The sequence below is a fragment of the Phyllobates terribilis genome, unplaced genomic scaffold (genome assembly GCF_046119375.1).
Source record: "Phyllobates terribilis strain yellow unplaced genomic scaffold, ASM4611937v1 Scaffold_1__5_contigs__length_1240528914, whole genome shotgun sequence".
NCBI lineage: Eukaryota > Metazoa > Chordata > Amphibia > Anura > Dendrobatidae > Phyllobates > Phyllobates terribilis.
Window position 1 is genome coordinate 1,151,911,943 of NW_027362761.1, and position 23,284 is coordinate 1,151,935,226.

At 44.4% G+C, this 23,284-nt stretch overlaps 1 protein-coding gene across 2 annotated transcripts in view; it reads right to left on the reverse strand.

Annotated features, from left to right (window-relative positions):
* SLC2A9 (solute carrier family 2 member 9) overlaps positions 1–23,284 on the reverse strand; it is a 741,777-nt gene that overhangs the window by 401,157 nt on the left and 317,336 nt on the right. For both annotated transcript variants that reach the window (XM_073648512.1, XM_073648502.1), the window contains exon 6: positions 10,008–10,153. In XM_073648512.1, coding sequence (XP_073504613.1) covers positions 10,008–10,153 — 146 coding nt within the window. The remainder of the gene's footprint in view (positions 1–10,007; positions 10,154–23,284) is intronic.

Here is a 23,284-nt window from a genome sequence, read left to right on the forward strand (position 1 = left end):
TCTCCTGAACACGCCAATACCCCATATGTGGGGGAAAACCACTGTTTGGGTGCACGGCAGGGTTTGGAAGGGAAGGAGCGCCATTTGACTTTTTGAATGTAAAATTTACTTGAATAATTAGCGGACGCCATGTTGCATTTGGGGAGACCCTGATGTGCCTAAACAGTGGAAACCCCCCACAAATGACACCATTTTGGAAACTAGACCCCTTAGGGAACTTATCTAGATGTGTGGTGAGCACCTTCCCCCCCTAGGTGCTTCACAGAAGTTTATAATATTGAGCCATAAAAATAAAATTTTCACATTTTTCCCACAAAAACATTTTTCATCCCTTAATTTTGCATTATCATAAGGGTAACAGGAGAAATTGCACCATGAAATTTGTTGTGCAATTTCTCCTGAGTACGCCGATACCCCATACAGTACAGACCAAAAGTTTGGACACACCTTCTCATTTAAAGATTTTTCTGTATTTTCATGACTTTAAAAATTGTACATTCACACTGAAGGCATCAAAACTATGAATTAACACATGTGGAATTATATACTTAACAAAAAGTGTGAAAAAACTGAAAATATGTCTTATATTCTAGGTTCTTCAAAGTAGCCACCTTTTGTTTTGATGACTGCTTTGCACACTCTTGGCATTCTCTTGATGAGCTTCAAGAGGTAGTTACCGGAAATGGTCTTCCAACAATCTTGAAGGAGTTCCCAGAGATGCTTAGCGCCTGTTGGCCCTTTTGCCTTCACTCTGCGGTCCAGCGCACCAGAAACCATCTTGATTGGGTTCAGGTCTGGTGACTATGGAGGCCAGGTCATCTGGCGTAGCACCCCATCACTCTCCTTCTTGGTCAAATAGCCCTTACACAGCCTGGAAGTGTGTTTGGGGTCATTGTCCTGTTGAAAAATAAATGATGGTCCAACTAAACGCAAACCGGATGGAATAGCATGTCGCTGCAAGATGCTGTGGTAGCCATGCTGGTTCAGTATGCCTTCAATTTTGAATAAATCCCCAACAGTGTCACCAGCAAAGCACCCCCACACCATCACACCTCCTCCTCCATGCTTCACGGTGGGAACCAGGCATGTAGAGTCCATCCGTTCACCTTTTCTGCATCGCACAAAGACATGGTGGTTGGAACCAAAGATCTCAAATTTGGACTCATCAGACCAAAGCACATATTTCCATTGGTCTAATATCCATTCCTTGTGTTCTTTAGCCCAAACAAGTCTCTTCTACTTGTTGCCTGTCCTTAGCAGTGGTTTCGAGGCAGCTATTTTACCATGAAGGCCTGCTGCACAAAGTCTCCTCTTAACAGTTGTTGAAGAGATGTGTCTGCTGCTAGAACTCTGTGTGGCATTGACCTGGTCTCTAATCTGAGCTGCTGTTAACCTGCGATTTCTGAGGCTGGTGACTCGGATAAACTTATCCTCAGAAGCAGAGGTGACTCTTGGTCTTCCTTTCCTGGGGCGGTCCTCATGTGAGCCAGTTTCTTTGTAGCTCTTGATGGTTTTTGCAACTGCACTTGGGGACACTTTCAAAGTTTTCCCAATTTTTCGGACTGACTGACCTTAATTTCTTAAAGTTAATGATGGCCTCTCATCTTTCTTTACTTAGCTGCTTTTTTCTTGCCATAATACAAATTCTAACAGTCTATTCAGTAGGACTATCAGCTGTGTATCCACCTGATTTCTGCACAACACAACTGATGGTCCCAACTCCATTTATAAGGCAAGAAATCCCACTTATTAAACCTGACACGGCACACCTGTGCACCTGTGAAGTGAAAACCATTTCCGGTGACTACCTCTTGAAGCTCATCAAGAGAATGCCAAGAGTGTGCAAAGCAGTCATCAAAGCAAAAGGTGGCTACTTTGAAGAACCTAGAATATAAGAAATATTTTCAGTTGTTTCACACTTTTTGTTAAGTATATAATTCCACATGTGTTAATTCACAGTTTTGATGCTTTCAGTGTGAATGTACAATTTTCAAAGTCATGAAAATACAGAAAAATCTTAAAATGAGAAGGTGTGTCCAAACTTTTGTACTGTATGTGGGGGAAAACCACTGCTTTCGTGTACGGCAGGGTTCGGAAGAGAAAGGAGCCATGTCACATTTGAAGAGTCGCTGACATGTCGAAACAGCAGAAACCCCCACAAGTGACCCCATTTTGTAAACTACACCTCTCAAGGAATTCATCTAGGGAAGTAGTGATTATTTTTTAATTTTTAAATTTATACCATTGGGCTGTGAAGAAAACATAATTGTATTTTTACCACAAAAAAAATGTTTTACCCTCAGATTTTACATTTTCACACAGGGCAATGGGTAAAAATGGTGCTGAAATGTGTCACACAATTTCTTCTAAAAGTGGCAATACCCCATATGTGGCTGTATCATACCGCTTAGCCATACAACGATATCTGGGAGGGACGGAGCGCTATTTGACAATTGGAGAACAAATTATTGTAGATTAGGCATTTGGATTTGGGAGCACAAAATTTTCTGAATTTCTTTTGGGGGGCAAGGGCCATTTCGCTTTTGCAGAGCCTTCTGCTCCCAGTAACTTGGAAGTCCCTTATATTTTTAACAGATGATGGACCTGAGTGGGGACTAGCTTTTTTTGAGGACCGAGTTGAAGCTTTTATTGGGAACATTTTACGTAACATTTACCCGGTGCTCTAGGCTGAGCACTTACATCGGGGTTTCCATCTAAATTTCCAAGTGATGTAATTCAGATGAAACCCTTGTGGGATCTATTCACTGTAATGAGGCAGCAGAGTTACTCTGGACTCCGTCTGGCCTCTGTTTAGCGGTGTCCTTTTTTTTCAGAAGTGCACAAAACTGTGGCCAACCGCACTTTTATGCACGACTAAAAAAATGACACCGTGGGATCACAGGCCAGATGGCATCCACAGTGGCCTATATCTGCCTCATTACAGGGAATCTTCCGTCATGGGTTCCGTCTGAATCACGTATTTCAGAGATTTACACGGAAACTCTGGTGTAAGTGTTCAGCGCAGAGCGCAGGATAAATGTGAGCAGAGCCTTACTGCGATCTTTGGGAGACATAATAAACAAATCAGTAGCAGGTGAAGAATTGGTTTTATTCACCTCGTGCGGTATAAGTTATGAGATTACTTTATTCTTCGGGTCGGTGCGATTACAGAGATACCAGATTTATATCTGGTTTTTATGACTGACAGCTGTCACACATGTCACACACTAAGAGACGCTTTTTTGCAAAATCTAGTTTGCGCACGGCATGGTTCGGAAGGGAAGGAGCGCCATTTGACTTTTTGAATGTAAAATTTGCTTGAATAATTAGCGGACGCCATGTTGCATTTGCGGAGCCCCTGATGTGCCTAAACAGTGGAAACCCCCCACAAATGACACCATTTTGGAAACTAGACCCCTTAGGAAACTTATCTAGATGTGTGGTGAGCACCTTGCACCCCCAGGTGCTTCACAGAAGTTTATAATATTGAGCAGTAAAAATAAAATTTTCACATTTTTCCCACAAAAACATTTTTCATCCCTTGATTTTGCATTATCATAAGGGTAATAGGATAAATTGCACAATGAAATTTGTTGTCAATTTCTCCTGAACACGCCAATACCCCATATGTGGGGGAAAACCACTGTTTGGGTGCACGGCAGGGTTTGGAAGGGAAGGAGCGCCATTTGACTTTTTGAATGTAAAATTTACTTGAATAATTAGCGGACGCCATGTTGCATTTGGGGAGACCCTGATGTGCCTAAACAGTGGAAACCCCCCACAAATGACACCATTTTGGAAACTAGACCCCTTAGGGAACTTATCTAGATGTGTGGTGAGCACCTTCCCCCCCCTAGGTGCTTCACAGAAGTTTATAATATTGAGCCATAAAAATAAAATTTTCACATTTTTCCCACAAAAACATTTTTCATTCCTTAATTTTGCATTATCATAAGGGTAACAGGAGAAATTGCACCATGAAATTTGTTGTGCAATTTCTCCTGAGTACGCCGATACCCCATACAGTACAGACCAAAAGTTTGGACACACCTTCTCATTTAAAGATTTTTCTGTATTTTCATGACTTTAAAAATTGTACATTCACACTGAAGGCATCAAAACTATGAATTAACACATGTGGAATTATATACTTAACAAAAAGTGTGAAAAAACTGAAAATATGTCTTATATTCTAGGTTCTTCAAAGTAGCCACCTTTTGTTTTGATGACTGCTTTGCACACTCTTGGCATTCTCTTGATGAGCTTCAAGAGGTAGTTACCGGAAATGGTCTTCCAACAATCTTGAAGGAGTTCCCAGAGATGCTTAGCGCCTGTTGGCCCTTTTGCCTTCACTCTGCGGTCCAGCGCACCAGAAACCATCTTGATTGGGTTCAGGTCTGGTGACTATGGAGGCCAGGTCATCTGGCGTAGCACCCCATCACTCTCCTTCTTGGTCAAATAGCCCTTACACAGCCTGGAAGTGTGTTTGGGGTCATTGTCCTGTTGAAAAATAAATGATGGTCCAACTAAACGCAAACCGGATGGAATAGCATGTCGCTGCAAGATGCTGTGGTAGCCATGCTGGTTCAGTATGCCTTCAAAGTAGCCACCTTCGGGTCGGTGCGATTACAGAGATACCAGATTTATATCTGGTTTTTATGACTGACAGCTGTCACACATGTCACACACTAAGAGACGCTTTTTTGCAAAATCTAGTTTTTGCATCGCCATATTTTGAGAGCTATAATTTTTCCATATTTCGGCCGACAGAGTCATGTTACTGCTTGTTTTTTTGCGGGACGAGTTGACATTTTTATTGGTACCATTTTTGGGTATGTGATATTTTTTGATCGCTTTCTATTCCGTTTTTTGGGAGGTAAAATTAACAAAAACCAACAATTCAGGAATTTTTTTTTGAGTTTTTTTTTTATGCCGTTCTGCCTGTGGTAAAAGTGATAAGGCAGCATTATTCTTCATGACAGTTCGTTTACAGCGATACTACATTTACTGTATATTTTTTTATGTTTTGGCGCTTTTACACAATAAAACAATTTTATAGAAAAAATATTTTTTTTGCATCGCTTTATTCTGAGAGCTATAACTTTTTTATTTTTTGGCTGATGGAGCTGTATGGTGGCTTTTTTTTGCGGAACAAGATGCCGTTTTCAGCGGTACCATTTTTATTTCCATTTTGCTTTTTGATCGCATTTTTTTCCACTTTTTGTTTGGCAATATGATGAAAAAGCATAGTTTTTTTTCTCCGTTTTTTATTTATTTTTATTACAGTGTGCACAGAAGGAGTTAATCAGTGTGACAGTTTTATAGATCGGGTTGTTTCGGACGCGGCGATACCAAATATGTGTGCTCTTTTTGTTTTTGCATAAATATACTGATTTATTGGTTTAATATTTTATTTATTAATTTTGTGAATTTCTTTAACAGTTTTAAAACATTCTTTAGACTTTTTTTCACAATTTTACTTAGTACCTGTATGGGACATTAATTTTTATTTTTCTAATCACTGTTCTCATGCAATGTAATAGACATGTATTACATTGCATGAGAACTTTGCTGACAGTTTCACACTGTCTGTCTCCTGCTGGACTCAGCTGCAGCCTGAGCTTAGCAGGACACCATATATGGCAGATCTGGAGGCAGTCATGTGACCTCCAGCTGCCATAACAACGGCAGGTCCTGGAAGGCATCAGGATGCCGTCGGAGCGGTAAGTGTACGACCCCCTCTCCTCTCACTATCTTTGATATGCCGCGATTACTATAGATCGCGGCATATAGAAGATAGCAAAGAGTTAACATCATTGGGACCTGATCCAATCAGGTCCCGATGATGTCCCCTGTCAGAGCTGTCGCTCTGAACCGCAACCGCAGAACTTGCAGGACCCTGGGGGTCCTGAGGGCTGCGGGATCACCGACCGTTCATAAACGTCGCCGCTGCACAGAGCCCAGGTAGCGCCAACGTTTATGTACAGTGGGCGGTTGGGAAGCGGTTAAGATCCAAAAAAAAGTATTCCTGTCCCCTGAGAACTGGGCCTTTGTATAGAAAAATCTAGCAGCAGCAGAAGGCAGAATTGGAATGGAGCCTCTTTTTCTATGTGCACTGCAGTCTGCTATATACACTGCCTGCCTATATACCCTGCCTGTCTCTGCAGATGGATTAGTCCTCAGAAGGACTGTTTGTTAAGATGGATATGTGTAATGTATGGTTTTTCTCCCTACACTACCAAATACACAAGCAAATCTCTCCCTAGCTCAGCAGCACCTCTCCCTACTCAGCCTGATTGCAGAGTAGACTGTGACGAGCACAGCGGTGCCAGGTCTGATATAGACCTGATGACGCTGTGCGGCCAGCCAATCACTGTAATGCCACAACCATCATGGCTGCGGAATTACAATGAGTGGCAGGCAATCCCTGCATGTTCATTGGCTCTCTAAAGAGCGCCAAACATGCAGAGAGGGGACCCGAGCATCCGCCCGAGCATCTCGCAAGTACTTGACGAGCTCCGAGCATCTCGAGTACTGAGATGCTCGGGCGAGCATCACTAAAAATTATATTTAACTTTTTTTTTTCAAAAATTCAAGAGGAAATCAAGCCAAAATTTTATTATTAATAATATTAAAAAGCAGAAACAACAAATACCCCAAGTGTAAACAGATCCAGTGCATTCATAGACCAATGAACCGCCAAAATGCATAGAATGGTGAGTAGGGGTTGTGGCAATATCACCTCAGTCCTGGAATTCACAGCCCACAAATTGTGTGTAAGGCCAACACCCTACTACCTCCTATATGTAGTAAGAAAACTGGAGGTTTAAACAGGGTCCCATATCATGTTAGTTCAGACCTCTGAGTGTACCGAGCTAATTAATTGACAAAAATCGATAAGTTTCCCACTAGTCTCTATGATGAAGACTGGGCACAGCATAAATATATTAACTAACAAGGCCCTAAGTCAAAAAGCCTATATGCTAATACCTGCCTTGCAGTGGAGGTTGGCACCCTAATTAAAGCTGGCGATATGGCGCACCCCCTCCACGGGGGCTTTCCCTGACTGGCCCTGGATAGCCATAAAACTATACAATTTGTTTCATAACAGTCAAATGCAGACAATAAATAAATACAGTATAACAATGATAAAATATTACGGTAAATGGAAACTTATCTTGAAGTAAATATAGATGATTTAAGACCTACCTCTTCCGACAAGCCTACAACCTGCAGTAACCTCCGCTCCACCACATTACTGCATGACCTCCTCTACTGTATCCTCACCCATCCCTTGTAGACTGTGAGCCCTCGCGGGCAGGGTCCTAGCTCCTCCTTTACTAGTCGCTGACTCGTTTTGTTAATATTATGTAAATGTTTTTGCTATGTATATCCCTATCACATGTAAAGCGCCATGGAATAAATGGCGGTATAATAATAAATAATATAATAGAATGATGTTGCTAAGATAAATGCCCCATTATGGCTTCAACGCGTTTCCCCATTTTTGGTTCCTCAGGAGGCCGATAAGACAGTAAGGTTCCCACAGGGATATATGCTCCAAAAGGATAGACGAGCCCACACCCATTCCTGTTTCTATCATTTATGTGCCTACACATCATTGCGGGCTTTTTCCCTTTAAAGCGCACCCATCAGTAGGATCGTGCTCAGTAAACTACATACGCTGTCAGGTGGGCAACATTACACTGATTAAAATGATACCTGGATTGATGAAATCTGTCCTGTGGTTCTTGTTTAATCTTTGATTGCATTTTTTAGTTAATTATATGCTCGTGCTTCGGGGCAGCCTGTGGTCGGGGCTTTATCTGGTGCTCTGCTTACATATTCATCTGTATGCCTTCTGACAGGTCACTGATCCTTCACGGACCTGCCTCCTATTTTCCATAGTGCATATACTGTTGTGGGGTTAGGAAAAAAAAAATTACATCCGGCCCCCACGCATGCACAGTAGCAGCTATCACTTGCCGATAGATGCTACTGCGTTTGCGCCACGGCCATTTTGCTGGAGCTAAAAAAATTCTTTGCTCCAACAAAATGGCACCCGCGCATGCGCAGTAGCATCTAAGAAAAAAATATTTTTTTAGCTCCAGCAAAAATGGCGGCGGCTTGTGCACAGTTGCATCTATCGGCCAGAATTAGCTGCTACTGCGCATGCTCGGGAACCAGCGCAATTTTGCTGGATGTAGATTTTTTTTCCCTAACCCCACAGAGTATATGCATTATGGAAGATAGGAGGCAGGTCACTGAGGGATCATACAGATGAATATATAAGCAGAGCATCAGATAGAGCACCCCCCACAGTCTGCCCCGAAACACGGGCATATCATTATCACCAAACTGAAAGTAAAGAGAACACAAGAACCACAGGACGGATTTCATCAACCAAGGTATCATTTTAATCAATGTAATATTGCCCACCTGACAGTGTATGTAGTGTACTGAGCACAATTCTGCTGACAGGTGCACTTTAAGAGGAGTTTGTCAGAACAAAGAAGACCATGAAGAAGCACTGGCCATTCTGGATCCATTTTATACTCCTGTGTACAGGCTGTATTGGTAATTGCACTACATTGTTTAATAAGGTTGTTATTGAACTTGGTTAATTGGTTTCAAAAATTAATGGAAAAATTAATTATAATTACAACAGCAGGCAGCAAAAATATAAGAATTGCTTGTTTCTAAGAACGATGAAAGTAGCAATGAACTTGTGAACAATTGCACCTCTGCATTAGGTAAGAGCGAAAATAAGTAATTAGCTTTGGCCCAATATAGGACTTATTTCACAATGTAGAGATTGATATCTGATTGATGGCTCTATGTTCTGCATATTTTCCTGTTAGTAACCATTAATGACTGCACTAGCAGTACAGGGACTTGTGTGAACAGCTCGGAGTCTCATTTGTTCTGTTGACCTGCATCTACTATAGGGACAATAAAACCATTATGATTATATTTTCAGTCCAAAATATTATTTGTCAGCGGCAGCAAATATATCATTTTTCTGTGTTCGAATTTGCTGAAAGTCGTAAGTCAAAGTCATATTGACTACAAAGAAAAAAGTTTTTTTTGCCAGTTGGTACACATTATACTTTAAAGCACTGTCTAAATAAAGGTATAAAAAAATTCATATATTTTTTAAAAAGTTTTCAAAAATATTTCCAACAAGTTCAGCTTCGTCATGGTGACAGACTCTAGAGGAACTCTGTGTAGTTTGATCTTATAGTCATACTTGTTCATTTTACATTCAGTAGTTTAGCAGGAAATTAAGAACAGATGAAAGAGAATATAACTACAAAATCAGACTACATCAGTCTTGTTTGTAGTCTGTTACCATGGAGACACATAAGTCTGCACAGGAGCATTATGCACAAAATGATTTTTTTTATTTTTTTTTATCAAGACTATTGACAAGTAACTTTCATTTCTAATTTTGAGATCCATTAAAGCAATAAAGAAAAATGTCTGTGAATGTGGACATTGAGAGAGAAATGGGGAGGTCCATCCAACAAGACACAGACCATATATGATAATTTAAGAACGTGCAAATATACAGTCAAATGGTTCTAAAGGAAACCTATCACTTGATTCATGCTGCCCACCCAAACCACAATTGCCCATATGTAGCCAGGCATATTTTTCTCTGAAATGCTTTGGCATTTCAGAGAAAATACAGTTAGAAGAGCTGTCCGTGGAACATAGGAATATATGAGACTTGTCTGGTGCCACTGCTCCCAGTGCCAGTCCAGGTCTTTTACATGTTTCTTGCTATGGGAGAGACCTGTCAATCACCTAGACTGGAACGGCGAGAAGTTGGATGGAGGCAGCGCCAGACTAGTCTAGTCTCTGCCTGTGGTTCCCAGCCGAATCTTCTAACTATTTGTTCTCTGAAACGTCATAGCCTGTTTGGGCAGCATGAATAATGTGACAGACTCTCTCTTTAAAATAAATTTAGGTTTTGAAAAAAAATAAAGAGACACATTTCTTACCCGCCCAAATATTTCTGGCAAACCCAAGACTTGACCAGTAAATACTCCCACACATATCAGTATCGCTGTGATTTGACCCAGAGACCCACGGATCTTCTTTGGTGATATTTCATTAAGATACATTGGAAGGGTGCTGAGAGCTATACCTGAAAAAATGTCAAGATTTTATCATCAGAGATCGGTTTGTTATTTTATGTTATTTATTAGATTATTATGAGTGATATTGATTATTTATGAATATTAAATATTTAGCTCATCTAGTGTTTCCTCGTGAAAATAAAAATGCATCGTGTCATTAGACCTTACAAAGTCCAAGATCAATAGATGTTGTCTATGTCATCACAATGCTGGAGATTACATAGTCATAATGAATGTCATTACATTCATTCTGAAGAGGTAACTCTTTTGTTGTAAACAACTAATGTTTAGCGTATGGATCTATCTGAATAAAGTTTCCTTGTCATGGCAGGAGGATTAATACAATTTGAACAAAAAGCATCATATGAATTATTATTATTTATTTTTAGAGCAACATTGATTCCATGGTGCTGTACATGAGAAGGGGTTACATACAAAATACAAATATAGATTACAATAAAAAGACTAACAGTGACAAACTATTAGAAAAAGGAGAGGACCTTGCCCTTCTGGTCTCACTATCTACAGGATAATGGGGAAATGGACAATAGGTCGGGGGATTGCGGCAGCTTCGGTGGGCGTGAGGCGTCAAGGGGTCATTGCAGGCTGTAAGCTTTCTTGAATGGATGGGTTTTCAAGTTCCAGCTGAAAGTTCGGAATGTAGTGGACATACGAGTGTAGTGGAGAGACGGTGATCTTAAGAGGACCGGAGATTATTTGTGGGAAGATATCAGGAATTTAGTTTGGAGATATATGAAGGAGACAGATTATGAACAGTTTTGTAGGGGATTTGAAGAGGGAATAAGTGGAGGAGTTGCAAGGGGAGAGGTGGACTAATCAGGCATCAGAGTTAAGGATGGACTGGAGAGGTGCGAGACTGTTAGCAGGTAGCCCATAGAGGAGAATATTGCAGTAGTCAAGGCGGGAGATGATGAGGGCATGCACTAACATTTTAGTAGATTCCGGGATGAGGAAATGACGGATTCTGGAAATATTTTTGAGTTGGAGGTGGCAGGAGGTGGTAAGAGTTTGAATGTGCAGAAGGATAAAGCAGATTCAAGGGTTACTCAGAGGCAGCCAACTTCCTGTGCAGGGTAAAGCGTGATGTTTGTTGCAATACATAGATCAGGTAGGGGATTTAAGTGGAATAGAGGAAAGATGATGAGTTGGGTTTTGTCCACATTGAGCTTTAGTGATGAGAAGAAGGAGGATATGGCTGATAGACACAGAGAGGTGACATCTGGGCCAGAGACATAAATGTGAGAGTCGTCAGTTTATAGGTGGTGCTGGAAGCCATGGGACTTTGAGTTGTCCCATACCAAAGGTATATATTGAGAAAAGTAGGGGTCCCAAGGCAGAGCCTTGAGGGACACAATGTCACACCAGAGCAAGGAGATGCCCGGCGAGCAGCGCAAACAGAGAGGTGGAAACAGGAAAGGGAGGGCCCTGACAATAAGAAAAGGGGGAGATGGTGACCCCTCAACACTCACCTAATGCTGAACCCTTCACTCCCTATCAGCCTAGATGGGTCCTTCCCCCGTGCACCGTCACATGCCTAAGGGCTGTCTGGCCCTGGACTTTGTCCTGGCTAGTGAGATGGGCAGCAAGACACTAGTCTCACTACTCTGACAAAACAACACAGGGAAGGAGACAAGCAGCGGAAAACACACAAACAAATAGAACTCCACGTTATCAATGAAAGACACAACAGCTTCTCCAGGAACACCTTTCTCCAGGTAAGTCAGACTCAGGATAGAAACTCTATTGCTGACATGGAAAGAAGCCAGGAATGGGTTTAAATAATGAAGGAGGAGTGGTCCCAATGAGCAGCAGCTGAGACAAAGGCCAAATGGAATCTCAGCAGATTTAAACCAGGAACTCTTAGCCCCTTCCTAAGAAACAATTAACCCGCACCACTCATGTGAATGGCCGAGTAGACTCCAAAGAGGACCTGGGATAAGCTAATCTCTGATCGTCTGATCCCAGATGCACCAAAGGTCCCAGTACGGTGTGGCACATTCATGTCACCTGAACAGAGAGAGGTCGGGATGAGGAGATAGTATTGAAATGGGAAACGCTAAATGTGCACCTAGAAAGGTGTGAGGGGATTGAGGATAGGGCAAGGTCTTTGACACCAAGGGAAGAGAGAAATTTTAGTAGGAGGGAGTGGTCGACTATGTCGAAGGCAGAGGACAGATCTAGAAGGAGGAGTACAAAGAATTGTCTGTTAGCTTTGGCGGTAGGTAAGCCGCCAAAGATCTCCAGCAGTCCCATAACCAATGAATACAGTGGTGGTGCACAAGTACCATTACCTCGCCATTCTATTTTAGATCCCTTATCCGGGGATGGGGGTGGGTCTCAGCAGTCAGACCTCCAGCAATCGGTATGTTATCACCTATTCTGTGGGCAGTTGGAAACTTGCAGAGTTTGTACAAGCCTGCAGCCTTTTGTTTTGTGTTTATTTGTCACTGGTTCTTCTAGCTGAAAATCAGAAGGGCTACTACTATTCAAACGCATGACAGATGATGGTGCCAAACCAATGCCACCTTATAAGTAACAATAGTCATAGAAAACTCTGGTGTGCTAATGAACCAATTTGTCTACAAAAATATTCAAGTCTGACAAACTTTTGAATCTTTTCATGCATGTGTTTTGTATTACTCTAGGCATATCGGGAAACACTTATTTGAGTTTTAGTTATTCTTCATGCTTCTTTATGCCCAGTTGGAAATAAACATTTCATGGTTCTGCTTGACAAACAAAAGAGCGAGACAAATCGTGAAATGTGGTAAATAGAAATCAGACATCATTTGGAGAACAGCAAGAATATCTCATGTCGGTGACTGAGACCTTGATAATAAAGCAGACAAACATTGAAATGTATCTCCATTAGTGTGTATTAGAATTAGAGAAATCTAAATTACATGTAGAATTATCCATGAAGTGCAAATACTATTTTGTAATTGCAAACATCCAATTATGTTATTTCGTTATTTTTTTTTTTCACTGAGCTTTTGCCTTCCAAGAGATTTTGGTTTCCTACACTGCAATGTTGCAAGGGAAAGAAGGTTTCAACACCAGTGAGGAGATTTCCTTACTACTCAACTCTTAAAGGGAATCTGTCACCCCCTGGGACCTAGGTGACCTCTAATATGTACATACAAGTCATAGAAATGTGAATCTATACTTACCTGTATGGCCCATATTAGAGGTCTACTTGCTTTGTAATAGCTTTTTATTAAATTAGTCTTGGCAAGCTTCGCGTCCGGGGGACGCGAAGGCATCCCCACCTATTAGCTTCATTTCCATATCCCCCCTTCCCTGCACGTCACAGGGTCCTGTGACGTGCAGTTCCTGGCCGGATCCCACGCCTGCGCACTTTACCCTGTACGGAAGGCGCTCTTTTTCCTGCAGTCTGTCGGTGAGTGACTCTGCTTTCCAGACACCTGCACACAAGTTTCCTGCTCCTCAAGGCTACACAGACTGATGTGCAGGGGAGGAGGAGGGATATGGAAATGAAGCTAATAGGTGGGGATTTCTTAGCATCCCCCGGACGCGAAGCTTGCCAAAACTAATTTAATAAAAAGCTATCACAAAGCAAGTAGACCTCTAATATGGGCCATACAGGTAAGTATAGATTCACATTTTTATCACCTGTATGCCCATAGTAGAGGTCTGATAAGTCCCAGGGGGGTGACAGATTCCCTTTAAATATTTAAAGGACAATGTCATCCATCTTTTTTGCCCACTTATTTTACAGCGAGTGGTCCTGGTACAGTTATCTAATGTGTATGGTCATATTCCGGAATGTGTATTCTCTATCCCACAATCATTATGAAGTTGTGGTCTTTGCTGTAGAGAGATTCCCAGGTCATGGCCCATAGTAGTCATGAACTGGTGACAATTAGTGATAAGAGAGTATGTTCGGTTAACCCTTTCGGCGAGTATGCTTGAGCAAACACCGAGTATCTTCAGGGTACTCGGTGTTATGTTTGAATCACTCCCGTGTGCATAATTTGCGACTGTTTGATAGCTTTAATACATGTGAGGAATGTCTGTTTCTTAGGCATTCCTCACATGTATTAAAGCTGTCAAACAGTCGCAAATCATGCACACGGGAGCGATTCAACCATATCACCGAGCATGCTGAAGATGTGTTCCTCTAGCATACTCGTAAATCTCAAGTAACGAGCATGCTTGCTCATCACTAGTAACAATGTAACGTTGTGTGGAGTGGTAGCCATGGTACTCATCTCTTATTGCCTGGAACGTTACAAGAAGTTGGAGGTCCTGGCTGGGTGTGTGGATTTGTTCTTTGGGAGCGCTACACCCTTGCAGGCCACATGTTACTGATGACTGTAGTTGGCCAGGACCAGATGTTGAGGACTTTAATGAGGGAGACCACCAGTCCAAAATAAACTCCTTACTTAACGATAACTTTGCGGGAATTATATACAGTAGGTAGCGGGTACACATCTTTATGAAGGTTTCCTTCACGATAAGGTGCATTTTTTCACACACAGTCTCTATTCCTTCCTCTTCACTCTCCTGTTTCATTATCTTCACTGTTTCACTCTACTTCACCACAACCCAGCTCAGTACTACAGTCCAGTTAGCAAGAGTCCTATTCTCAACTCGCGGTTCTGTGTCTTCTTTCCCCTCTATGGAACTATATTACCAGTATGACCGGTACTTATCTTCTTTGTTACTGACGCCTTGGCGCTCCTACCTGGGGCACTCTCTTTGTCTCACGTACTCTGTCCCATCTTGGCATGTTACCTCTCTGAGTTATTAACTCTGGGCCATACTGCTAGACGTCCTCTCCCAGGACCCCTTCTCGGTTTGATCACTCTGTCACTTCCCTCCTTCCTTCCACCAGGATATTGCTATCCTCTGTCATGGTCTCCTCTCACATTAGGGACCCCAACTTCATGCGGCAGTGCTCACTGACCAGACCTTAGGTTTGCTTTCTATGCACACTGGGATGGCTTTTATGTTTTTTTATATCAAAAATATGTTAACCATGTACCCTACATTATTTTCGTGCACTGTTGCTATTTATTTACTGCAGGGTATTTGCTTATTTTGTTATTCTCTTGGGTTTTGCACACTCGGCCCTATCTCATGTCCTTCCAGGAAACTGTTTCTGTCCCTGCACTTTAACCCCTACCACTCTGGGCTAGTCCTAAACTTTAACTCTAACTCTCCCTACCATTGGGCAACACACAATACCAACAGTATTAACACATTTCACAATTCCCATTACTCAATAAGACATTACACTTGTTCTTCAAGGGGCAACATGGGCAGTATGTCCATCTCCTTATAACAAAACTTTGTTGGGGAAGTAGTGTGGTCAGGAAAGGATCAAGGGTCTTCATCAGAAGATCAATCAGAATGCCACTGTCCAGAGGAGGAGATGAGGAGATGGGAGAATAGTTAGGAACTGCCTGATACATTAGCAGGTATCAGGCCAACAATCCAAAGGATAAGGCAGTGACAAAGTCAGGAATCAGCTAGGAAAGGATGTGGATTGTTCACCTTTGGAGACAATTTACTTTTTTTTTTTTTTAAACTTAAAGCACTCCACTCCAGCATATTTTTATTGCAGCACTGGAGTGATGCTTTTAATCTAAGTTCCCTGCACCTAGTCTCATTCTTACTAGCTGCTGTCTTCATCTGGGGAATCCGGAGGTCACAACTAGTGTTGAGCCACCCCCGTAGTGTTCGAGTTCGGTTCGGTTCGTCGAACACCCGTGTATTCGCCGAACTGTTCGTCGAACTGTTCGTCGAACACCTTCGAACACCGTTAAAACCAATGGCAGGCAAACAAAGACACATAGAAACACATAGAAAACACCTTCAAAGGTGTCCAAAAGCTGACAAACTGCTCAGAAGACACAACTAACACATGGAAAAGTGACAAGTACATATAGTCATGCGAAAAGAAAAGAGGTGGAGGAGTAAAAGGAGGGGGAGACACAGATATAGGCATGTCATGCCCTTCTAAAATCCAAAAAGTGAGAAGCCGAGACGGCCAGTCCGCTCTTGCCCGTGCCACCTCCGTGTCGCCGGGTTTGTGCCAGAGCCGCGGTGAACCCTGACGGCCAGCCCCCCTCTCCCAATACTGGTGCCTGTCCGCTGGTGGGTCGAGAGAGCCCCCCTGTGGTGGAGGCAGCTCTAAGCTTTTTAATTTAAATTGTCCCTCTAATTTGAATGAATACACTTTAAATCCATTTACAAGGATCTATTGGAGGGCAAGTCTCATGCCAGCAGCCGCGTAATTCCAGCTCCAGTAGCGTCCACTAAAGCTGCTGCAGTTAAAAAGCTTTTATAAGGATCGAGCTCGGCTGTCCACCGCAAGGCATCCTAGTGCCAGTCCCAGACCCTATGCCTTGGGGTGCCTCCTGATGCTCTTCACTGAGTATCCCGTGGTCCCGAAGCATTTCCTTTGAAAAAATTAAGTGTCCAAACTACAGGTGGTGTAGCTTGCTTAACAGCCGGGATAATCCGCTGACTAGCAGACACTGCTACTAGGCACAAAGTATTTCCTGGGCTAGATGCAGTTAAAAATTTGTAAGTAGATACTCTCGTTGGATGCTGAGAAAGCATTCCATAGAGTCTCCTGGCACGCCATATATGATTCTCTTAAAAAGCTTGGGGTAGGGGTCTAGGGGACCCTTTTATAGCCAAAATCACGGCCCTGTATCACAATACATCACCTAGGCTGAAGATAAATGGAACTGTAGCACCGAGGGCTCGGTTGCTACAGACGTATTGCACCTCACCCAGAGGTGTGATATCTCACTCTCAGATAAGGATGGAGTGTGGATCAGGACCCGACACCTGCATGCATTACACCACATTGCCGTGGGGCAGGGCGACCAATATGCCCCTGAGATGGGCACGACAGTCCCTGTCCCTGGCTGGAGTGGGGGGAGGGAACACTGAGGAAGGGGAACCCTGCAGTGCAGGAGCAGGGAGGAAGCAGTTCCTGGGTGCATTGAGAAGGGAGTATAAAAGGTGGGCACCATCTTAGTTCAGTGCAGAGAAGTCTGAGCAGAAGTGGCAGGGAGCAGGGGCTCTGCATGAGCTCTGCTCCGGAGGCGGGCCTAGTAACAGAGGCCCAGGCCTGCAAGAGGGAGAAGGAAGGAAGAGGAGCGGAGAAGGCTCCAGGAACGAGGAATGAAGGGATCCCAGGGGTGCGGACGGGCGAGTCGCCACCGCACGCCCGAATCCACCTGCGTGGAGGGGTCAGGCCAAAGGGGGAGACCGGTCCCCGAACTAGTGGAGGCAGGAAACGACCCTCAGCTAGAAACCGGAGGCTCTGACATTTTATGTGGCGCAGCCCCTTGCTCCACCCGCTAGGAAGGCACCACATAGGGTCAGGGAAACTGGCGCCAAGTTTACCAAGAGGAGGCCCGAGGCAGCCGGACAGAAGTGTTGGTAAGAAAGGCCAGACAAAGGACACACAAAGGGGGTCCTGTGAAGCGCTCCAAAGTTATCTGGGAGTTGTCTGAGCCCCTCACCTGGTGAGCACAGTACGACGTGGGCAGCCGTTACCTGCAGACGTGGTCTGGATAATAAGAACTGTGAGTAAAGGCCCTGAACTGCATCACTGACTCCGTGTCGTTACTGCTGCTGCCCTGCACCATCACCCCCATCCTCCGCATACACTGCCCTGAGGCTATACTCCTCCCGTGGGGAGTTATGCTACGCTCTGCTGCACCCACAACACCAGCCTTAGCGGTCTGCCCTGTAGCGGCGGTTCACTCTGACCGCAATCCACGGGTGGCGTAGTCGGACATTTAAACATCAAAACCACATAAATAGTTCCGCCACTGGTTTGACCGCCCTGAGCCACGGAACCGGATTGCCGCCACGAAGACTACAACCACCAGCATCCACCAAAAGGGTCCGGCTCCGGGTGTCCCAAGGCCCAGGGGGTGCGTCAGAACATTTTCATCACCTTTCACAATCACCAATGGGACAAGGCAGGGATGTCCTCTGTCCCCTCTCTTATACATCCTAGTGACGGAGCACCTGCTCTCATCAATTCGCCATAACCCCAATATTAGGTGGATTGAGGTGGGAGGCACCGAGTACAAGTGCTCTCTATTTGCTGATGATGTCCTAGTATATATCACTCAATCACATATATCCATCCCTGCTGTTATGGCTGAAATAGATCACTTTGTTACATGGTAAAATTTTAAAATCAATGCAGCGAAGTCTGAGGCCCTCGATGTCTCCCTCCCTAAATCCATATAGGATTCCATCCAGTCCAACTTTCCCTTTGCCTGGCCCTCACAGGGTATCAAATACTTAGGAATTCCTATTCATAGAGACCTCTCCCATCTATGTTATCTTAATTTTGGGCCCATTATTGAACAATTCCATACAGACCACGGTTGGCAAGTTAGAACTGTAAGATTCACTACGTGAACCACTGGTGTTTTGTGGAAAAGCACATGTACACCGCGTTCCAAATTATTATGCAAAAAGTGTTTAGGAGTGATAAGGGAAGAATTTGTTTGTTTGTCAGTTAAACTCATTGATGGTGATGTGTGTCAGGGCTCTTTATATCACTGTAAGCAATTGCAGACACCTGTGCTAATTAGTTTGGCAGGTGTGTCCAATGAAAGGCAAGACTACTTAAGAAGGCTCTCTCACATTATTAAGCAGCCTACATTTTCTGCCAAAATGGGAAAGAAAAAGGATGTGTCGGCTGCTGAGAAGCAACAAATTGTGGAGTGTTTAGGTCAAGGCATGACTACAATCAACATTGTGCGATGATCAGGATGAAGTGTCTTGGCAATCAAGAAGTATGTAGCTGATTCACAGTACACACGTGTGCGTGCTGATAAGGGCAAATTGAGGACTCTTTCCTACAGGCAATTACGTCAGGTAGAAAGAGCAGCGGCAAAAAAGCCTTGTCATAGCAGCAGACAAGTTTTTGAAGCTGCTTGTGCCTCCAACGTCCCCCGAACAACAAGATGCAGGGTCCTTCAGAGGTTTGCAGCTGTGCATACGCCATCCTGTCGACCTCCTCTATCCACTTCACACAAGCAGAAACGGCTCCAGTGGGCCAAACATTACATGAAGACTGATTTCAAAACTGTTTTGTTCACGGATGAGTGCCGTGAAGCGCTCGATGGTCCAGATGAATGGAGTGGAGGATGGCTGGTTGATGGACACCCCACGCAAACACGGCTACAGCGCCAACAAGGAGGAGGTGGAGTAATGTTTTGGGCTGGAATCATGGGGAGAGAGATTGTCGGCCCCTTTAGGATCCCTGAAGGCGCTAAAGATGAACTCCATAATGTATGTGGATTTTCTCAAACAGCACTTCCTGCCATGGTTCAAGAAGAAGAACCGTGTATTTCACAGCAAGATCATTTTTCTGCATGATAATGCACCATCTCATGCTGCACATAAAACATCTGCATCTCTGGCTGATATGGGCATAAAAGGGGACAAACTTATGGTGTGACCCCCATGCTCCCCTGACCTCTACCCCATTCAGAACCTTTGGAGCATCATTAAAAGGAGTGTCTATGATGGCGGGAGGCAGTTCACATCTAAGCAACAGCTCTGGGAGGGTATTCTGTCCTCATGCAAAACAATTGAAGCAGAAACCATCCAAAACCTGACAAATTCAATGGACGAGAGAGTTCAGAAGCTCCTTTCGAACAAGGGGTCCTATGTGAAAATGTAACATCACCTAGAATAAAGTTTTGAGTTGAAAACTGTTTGATTTCAGTTTCTAACAACCTGCTAATGCTTATAATTTCAAAAATGACCATTTTTTTGGTCTTTATTAAAATGAAAAGGTTGATTGAAAAGTTTGGGGGATCTAAGAGTGTGGCAACCCAGTAGTCATGATTACTTCGAATTCTGACAATATGAGGGTCATGCTGCAGGTAGTGCAGCAAGAAGGCACTTACGTGTCTTGCGCATCTCGGAGCCCCAAAATTATTTTCCGGGCTAGATGCAGCTAAAAATTATTTTTAATTTTAAATCTGGTGAAGCTTATTATAGATGGCCTAATAGGATCAGTGCTGCACACTGCTACAAAGCCCAAATTATTTTCCAGTCAAGATACAGATAAACATGATTAGTAATTTGAAAGCTTAAAACGGTTGGTAGGGTGATTTTAACCAATCATCAAGCTTTTACTCTCCCCAGGATGCCACAGGGGTAGAAAAGTCGTTTCGGATCCATGATTTGTTCATCTTTATGAACGTGAGTCTGTCTACATTATCAGTGGAGAGCCGGGTGCGCTTATCTGTCAGCACACCACCAGCAGCGCTGAACACACGTTCAGACAGAACGCTGGCTGCGGGGCATGACAAGATCTCCAAGGCGTAAGTGGCTAGCTCCGGCCATTTATCCAGATTGGAAGCCCAAAAAGAGCAAGGGTCCAGTGACACAGTCGTGGCTTCAATGTTTACTTGGAGATACTCCTGTACCATCGTCTCTAGGTGTTGACTATGTGTCAGACTTCTTGTCTCCTGTGGCCTTGCAAAGGATGGGCTAAAAAAGTGGTGAAATGATTCCGCAAAATTGATGTTACCAGCAGATACTGTGGTTCTGTTACGGCTTGAGTGCTGAACACTTGACGGTCCCACGGTTGGCAAGTTGGAACTGTGAGATTCACTACGTGCACCACTGGTATTTTGTGGAAAAGCACATGTAAGATTCTGCAACAGTCTCTGCTGATACTCCTGCATGCGTGCATCCCTTTCTATGGCAGGAATAATTTCTGCAAATTTACTTTTGTACCGGGGATCTAACAGTGTGGCAACCCAGTAGTCAGGATTATTTCTAATTCTCACAATTCGAGGGTCATGTTGCAGGTAGTGCAGCAAGAAGGCACTCATGTGTGTTGCGCATCCAGGAGCACCAAGTCCCTGTTGTGTTGGTGGCGAGGTAACAATCATGCTTCCTTCCTCTGTCCTCTCCCCCCAACCTCGCACAACAGAAATGTAATCAAGGTCTCCCTCATCTGATGAGTCTTCCATCAGTTCGTCCTCCACTTCTTCCTGGGCTCCTGCACCTTCCTCACTAGTTTGGCTGCTACCATGCGCCCTGGTAAAATCATCTCCCCCACCCTCACATGCCTGCCGCCTTGGTGCTGCCGACCGTCTGGACCTTGCAGATGTTAGCCCTTCCGCATACAACTCCTCCTCCTCTACTTCCTCCACCTCCTCTTGTGCCACCACCTGACTCCGAATTCTGTTTAACATGTGCTCCAGCATGTAAATCACCGGAATAGTCATGCTGATAATGGCATCGTCAGCACTAAACATCTTTGTCGCCATTTCAAAACTGTGCAGAAGGGTGCATAGGTCCCTGATCTGAGACCACTCCTCCAGCGTGATTTGCCCCACCTCTGAATCTCGTTGGCCCAGGCTATACGTCAGAACGTATTGCACCAGGGCTTGTCGGTGCTGCCACAGTCGCTGCAACATGTGCAGAGTTGAATTCCACCGGGTAGGCACATCGCATTTTAGCCGGTGAAGTGGCAGGCCCAACGACTTCTGTAGAGATGTAAGTCGCTGAGCTGCGGGATGCGAACGGCGGAAGTGAGCACACAGCGACCGTGCCCTCTGCAGAAGGCCATCTAGTCTGGGATAGTGGGCTAAAAATTGCTGGACAACCAGGTTCAACACGTGAGCCATACAAGGCACGTGTGTGACATTGCCCCGGCGAAGGGCCGCACCCAGGTTTGCAGCATTGTCGCACACGGCCTTCCCTGGTTTCAGGTCCAGTGGAGACAACCATTCATGAAATTGGTTCTCCAGAGCTGACCACAACTCCTCAGCTGTGTGACTCACATTTCCCAGACATTTCAATGTAAAAACCGCCTGATGACGTTAAGCCCTACTGCCAGCATAGTAAGGAGGTGTGCAGGATCCCTTCTGCGCAGTTAGAAAGCTTGTGGCATGACCAGACAGGCTTTGGGTGCAGGTGGAAGACCGAGAGGAGGTTGAGGAGGCAGAAGCAGTGGAGGAACTTTGACATAAAGAGGATTGACGCACAACTCGTGGGGACGGCAAGACTTGGACAGCAGCCCCTTGTCCTGCTGTCACCATAGTTACCCAGTGCCCAGTCAGCGACATGTAACGCCCCTGTCCATGCCTACTCGTCCAACTGTCTGTGGTGAAATGCACCCTGTCACACACAGAGTTTCTCAAAGAAGCGGTGATGTTGTGTGCGACATGCTGGTGGAGCGAGGGCACACCTTTCTTTGAGAAGTAGTGCCGACTGGGCATCTGGTACTGGGGCACTGCGACGGACATAAGGTCTCGAAAATCCTCTGTGTCCACCAGGCGGAAAGGCAGCATTTCTGTAGCCAAGAGCTTGCAGATGGTGAAATTCAACCTCTTAGCTTTCTCATGGCTAGGAGGAAATGGTCTTTTACTTGTCCACATCTGAGGGACCGAGGGCTGGCTATTGTGCTTAGACGGGGTTGATAAGGGTGTCCCCGGCAAACTGCCGGTCTGTGAGGAAGATGCAGGCGGACATGTTAGGTTGCCTTGATCCAAAGGTGGTGCTATCGATGTCGGACAGCGCTCAAGACCAGCTGGTGTTACCACCTCCAAAGAAAATGATGACCTGCCAATCACGCTGGCTGTTGCGGGTAAAGAGGTGGCAGGTCTGCGCCCCAAAACAGGTGTGACTGCTGTCCCCCCAGTCACAGAGGATGAAGAGGCCACGGATGCACAAGATATGGCAGACGGTGGTTGGCCCGGCCGGCTAGGCCGCATTGTAGCACACTGAGCTTCCCACTGCAACTTATGCTTCATGTCCATGTGCCGGTTCATGCATGAAGTACTCAAACTATGTATTTTTTGGCCTCTACTTAGCTTTTGCTGACAAATGTTACAGATAACACGAGTTGGGTCATCTTTATCGATCTGAAAAAATGCCCAGGCTATGCAAGGCTTAGCACCCATGCGACCTGAAGAGCCACCACGACTTGTGGTGAGAGGCAGAGTTGTGTTTGAGGATGCAGTTGTTGACGTGCTTCCAGTACTACGTCTCTGTCCAGGAAGGCGCAACCTGACCTCGTCGTCACTAGCATCTTCCTCCACCTCCTCTGCTGACCTCATCTCTTGGCTGACTGTGGGTTG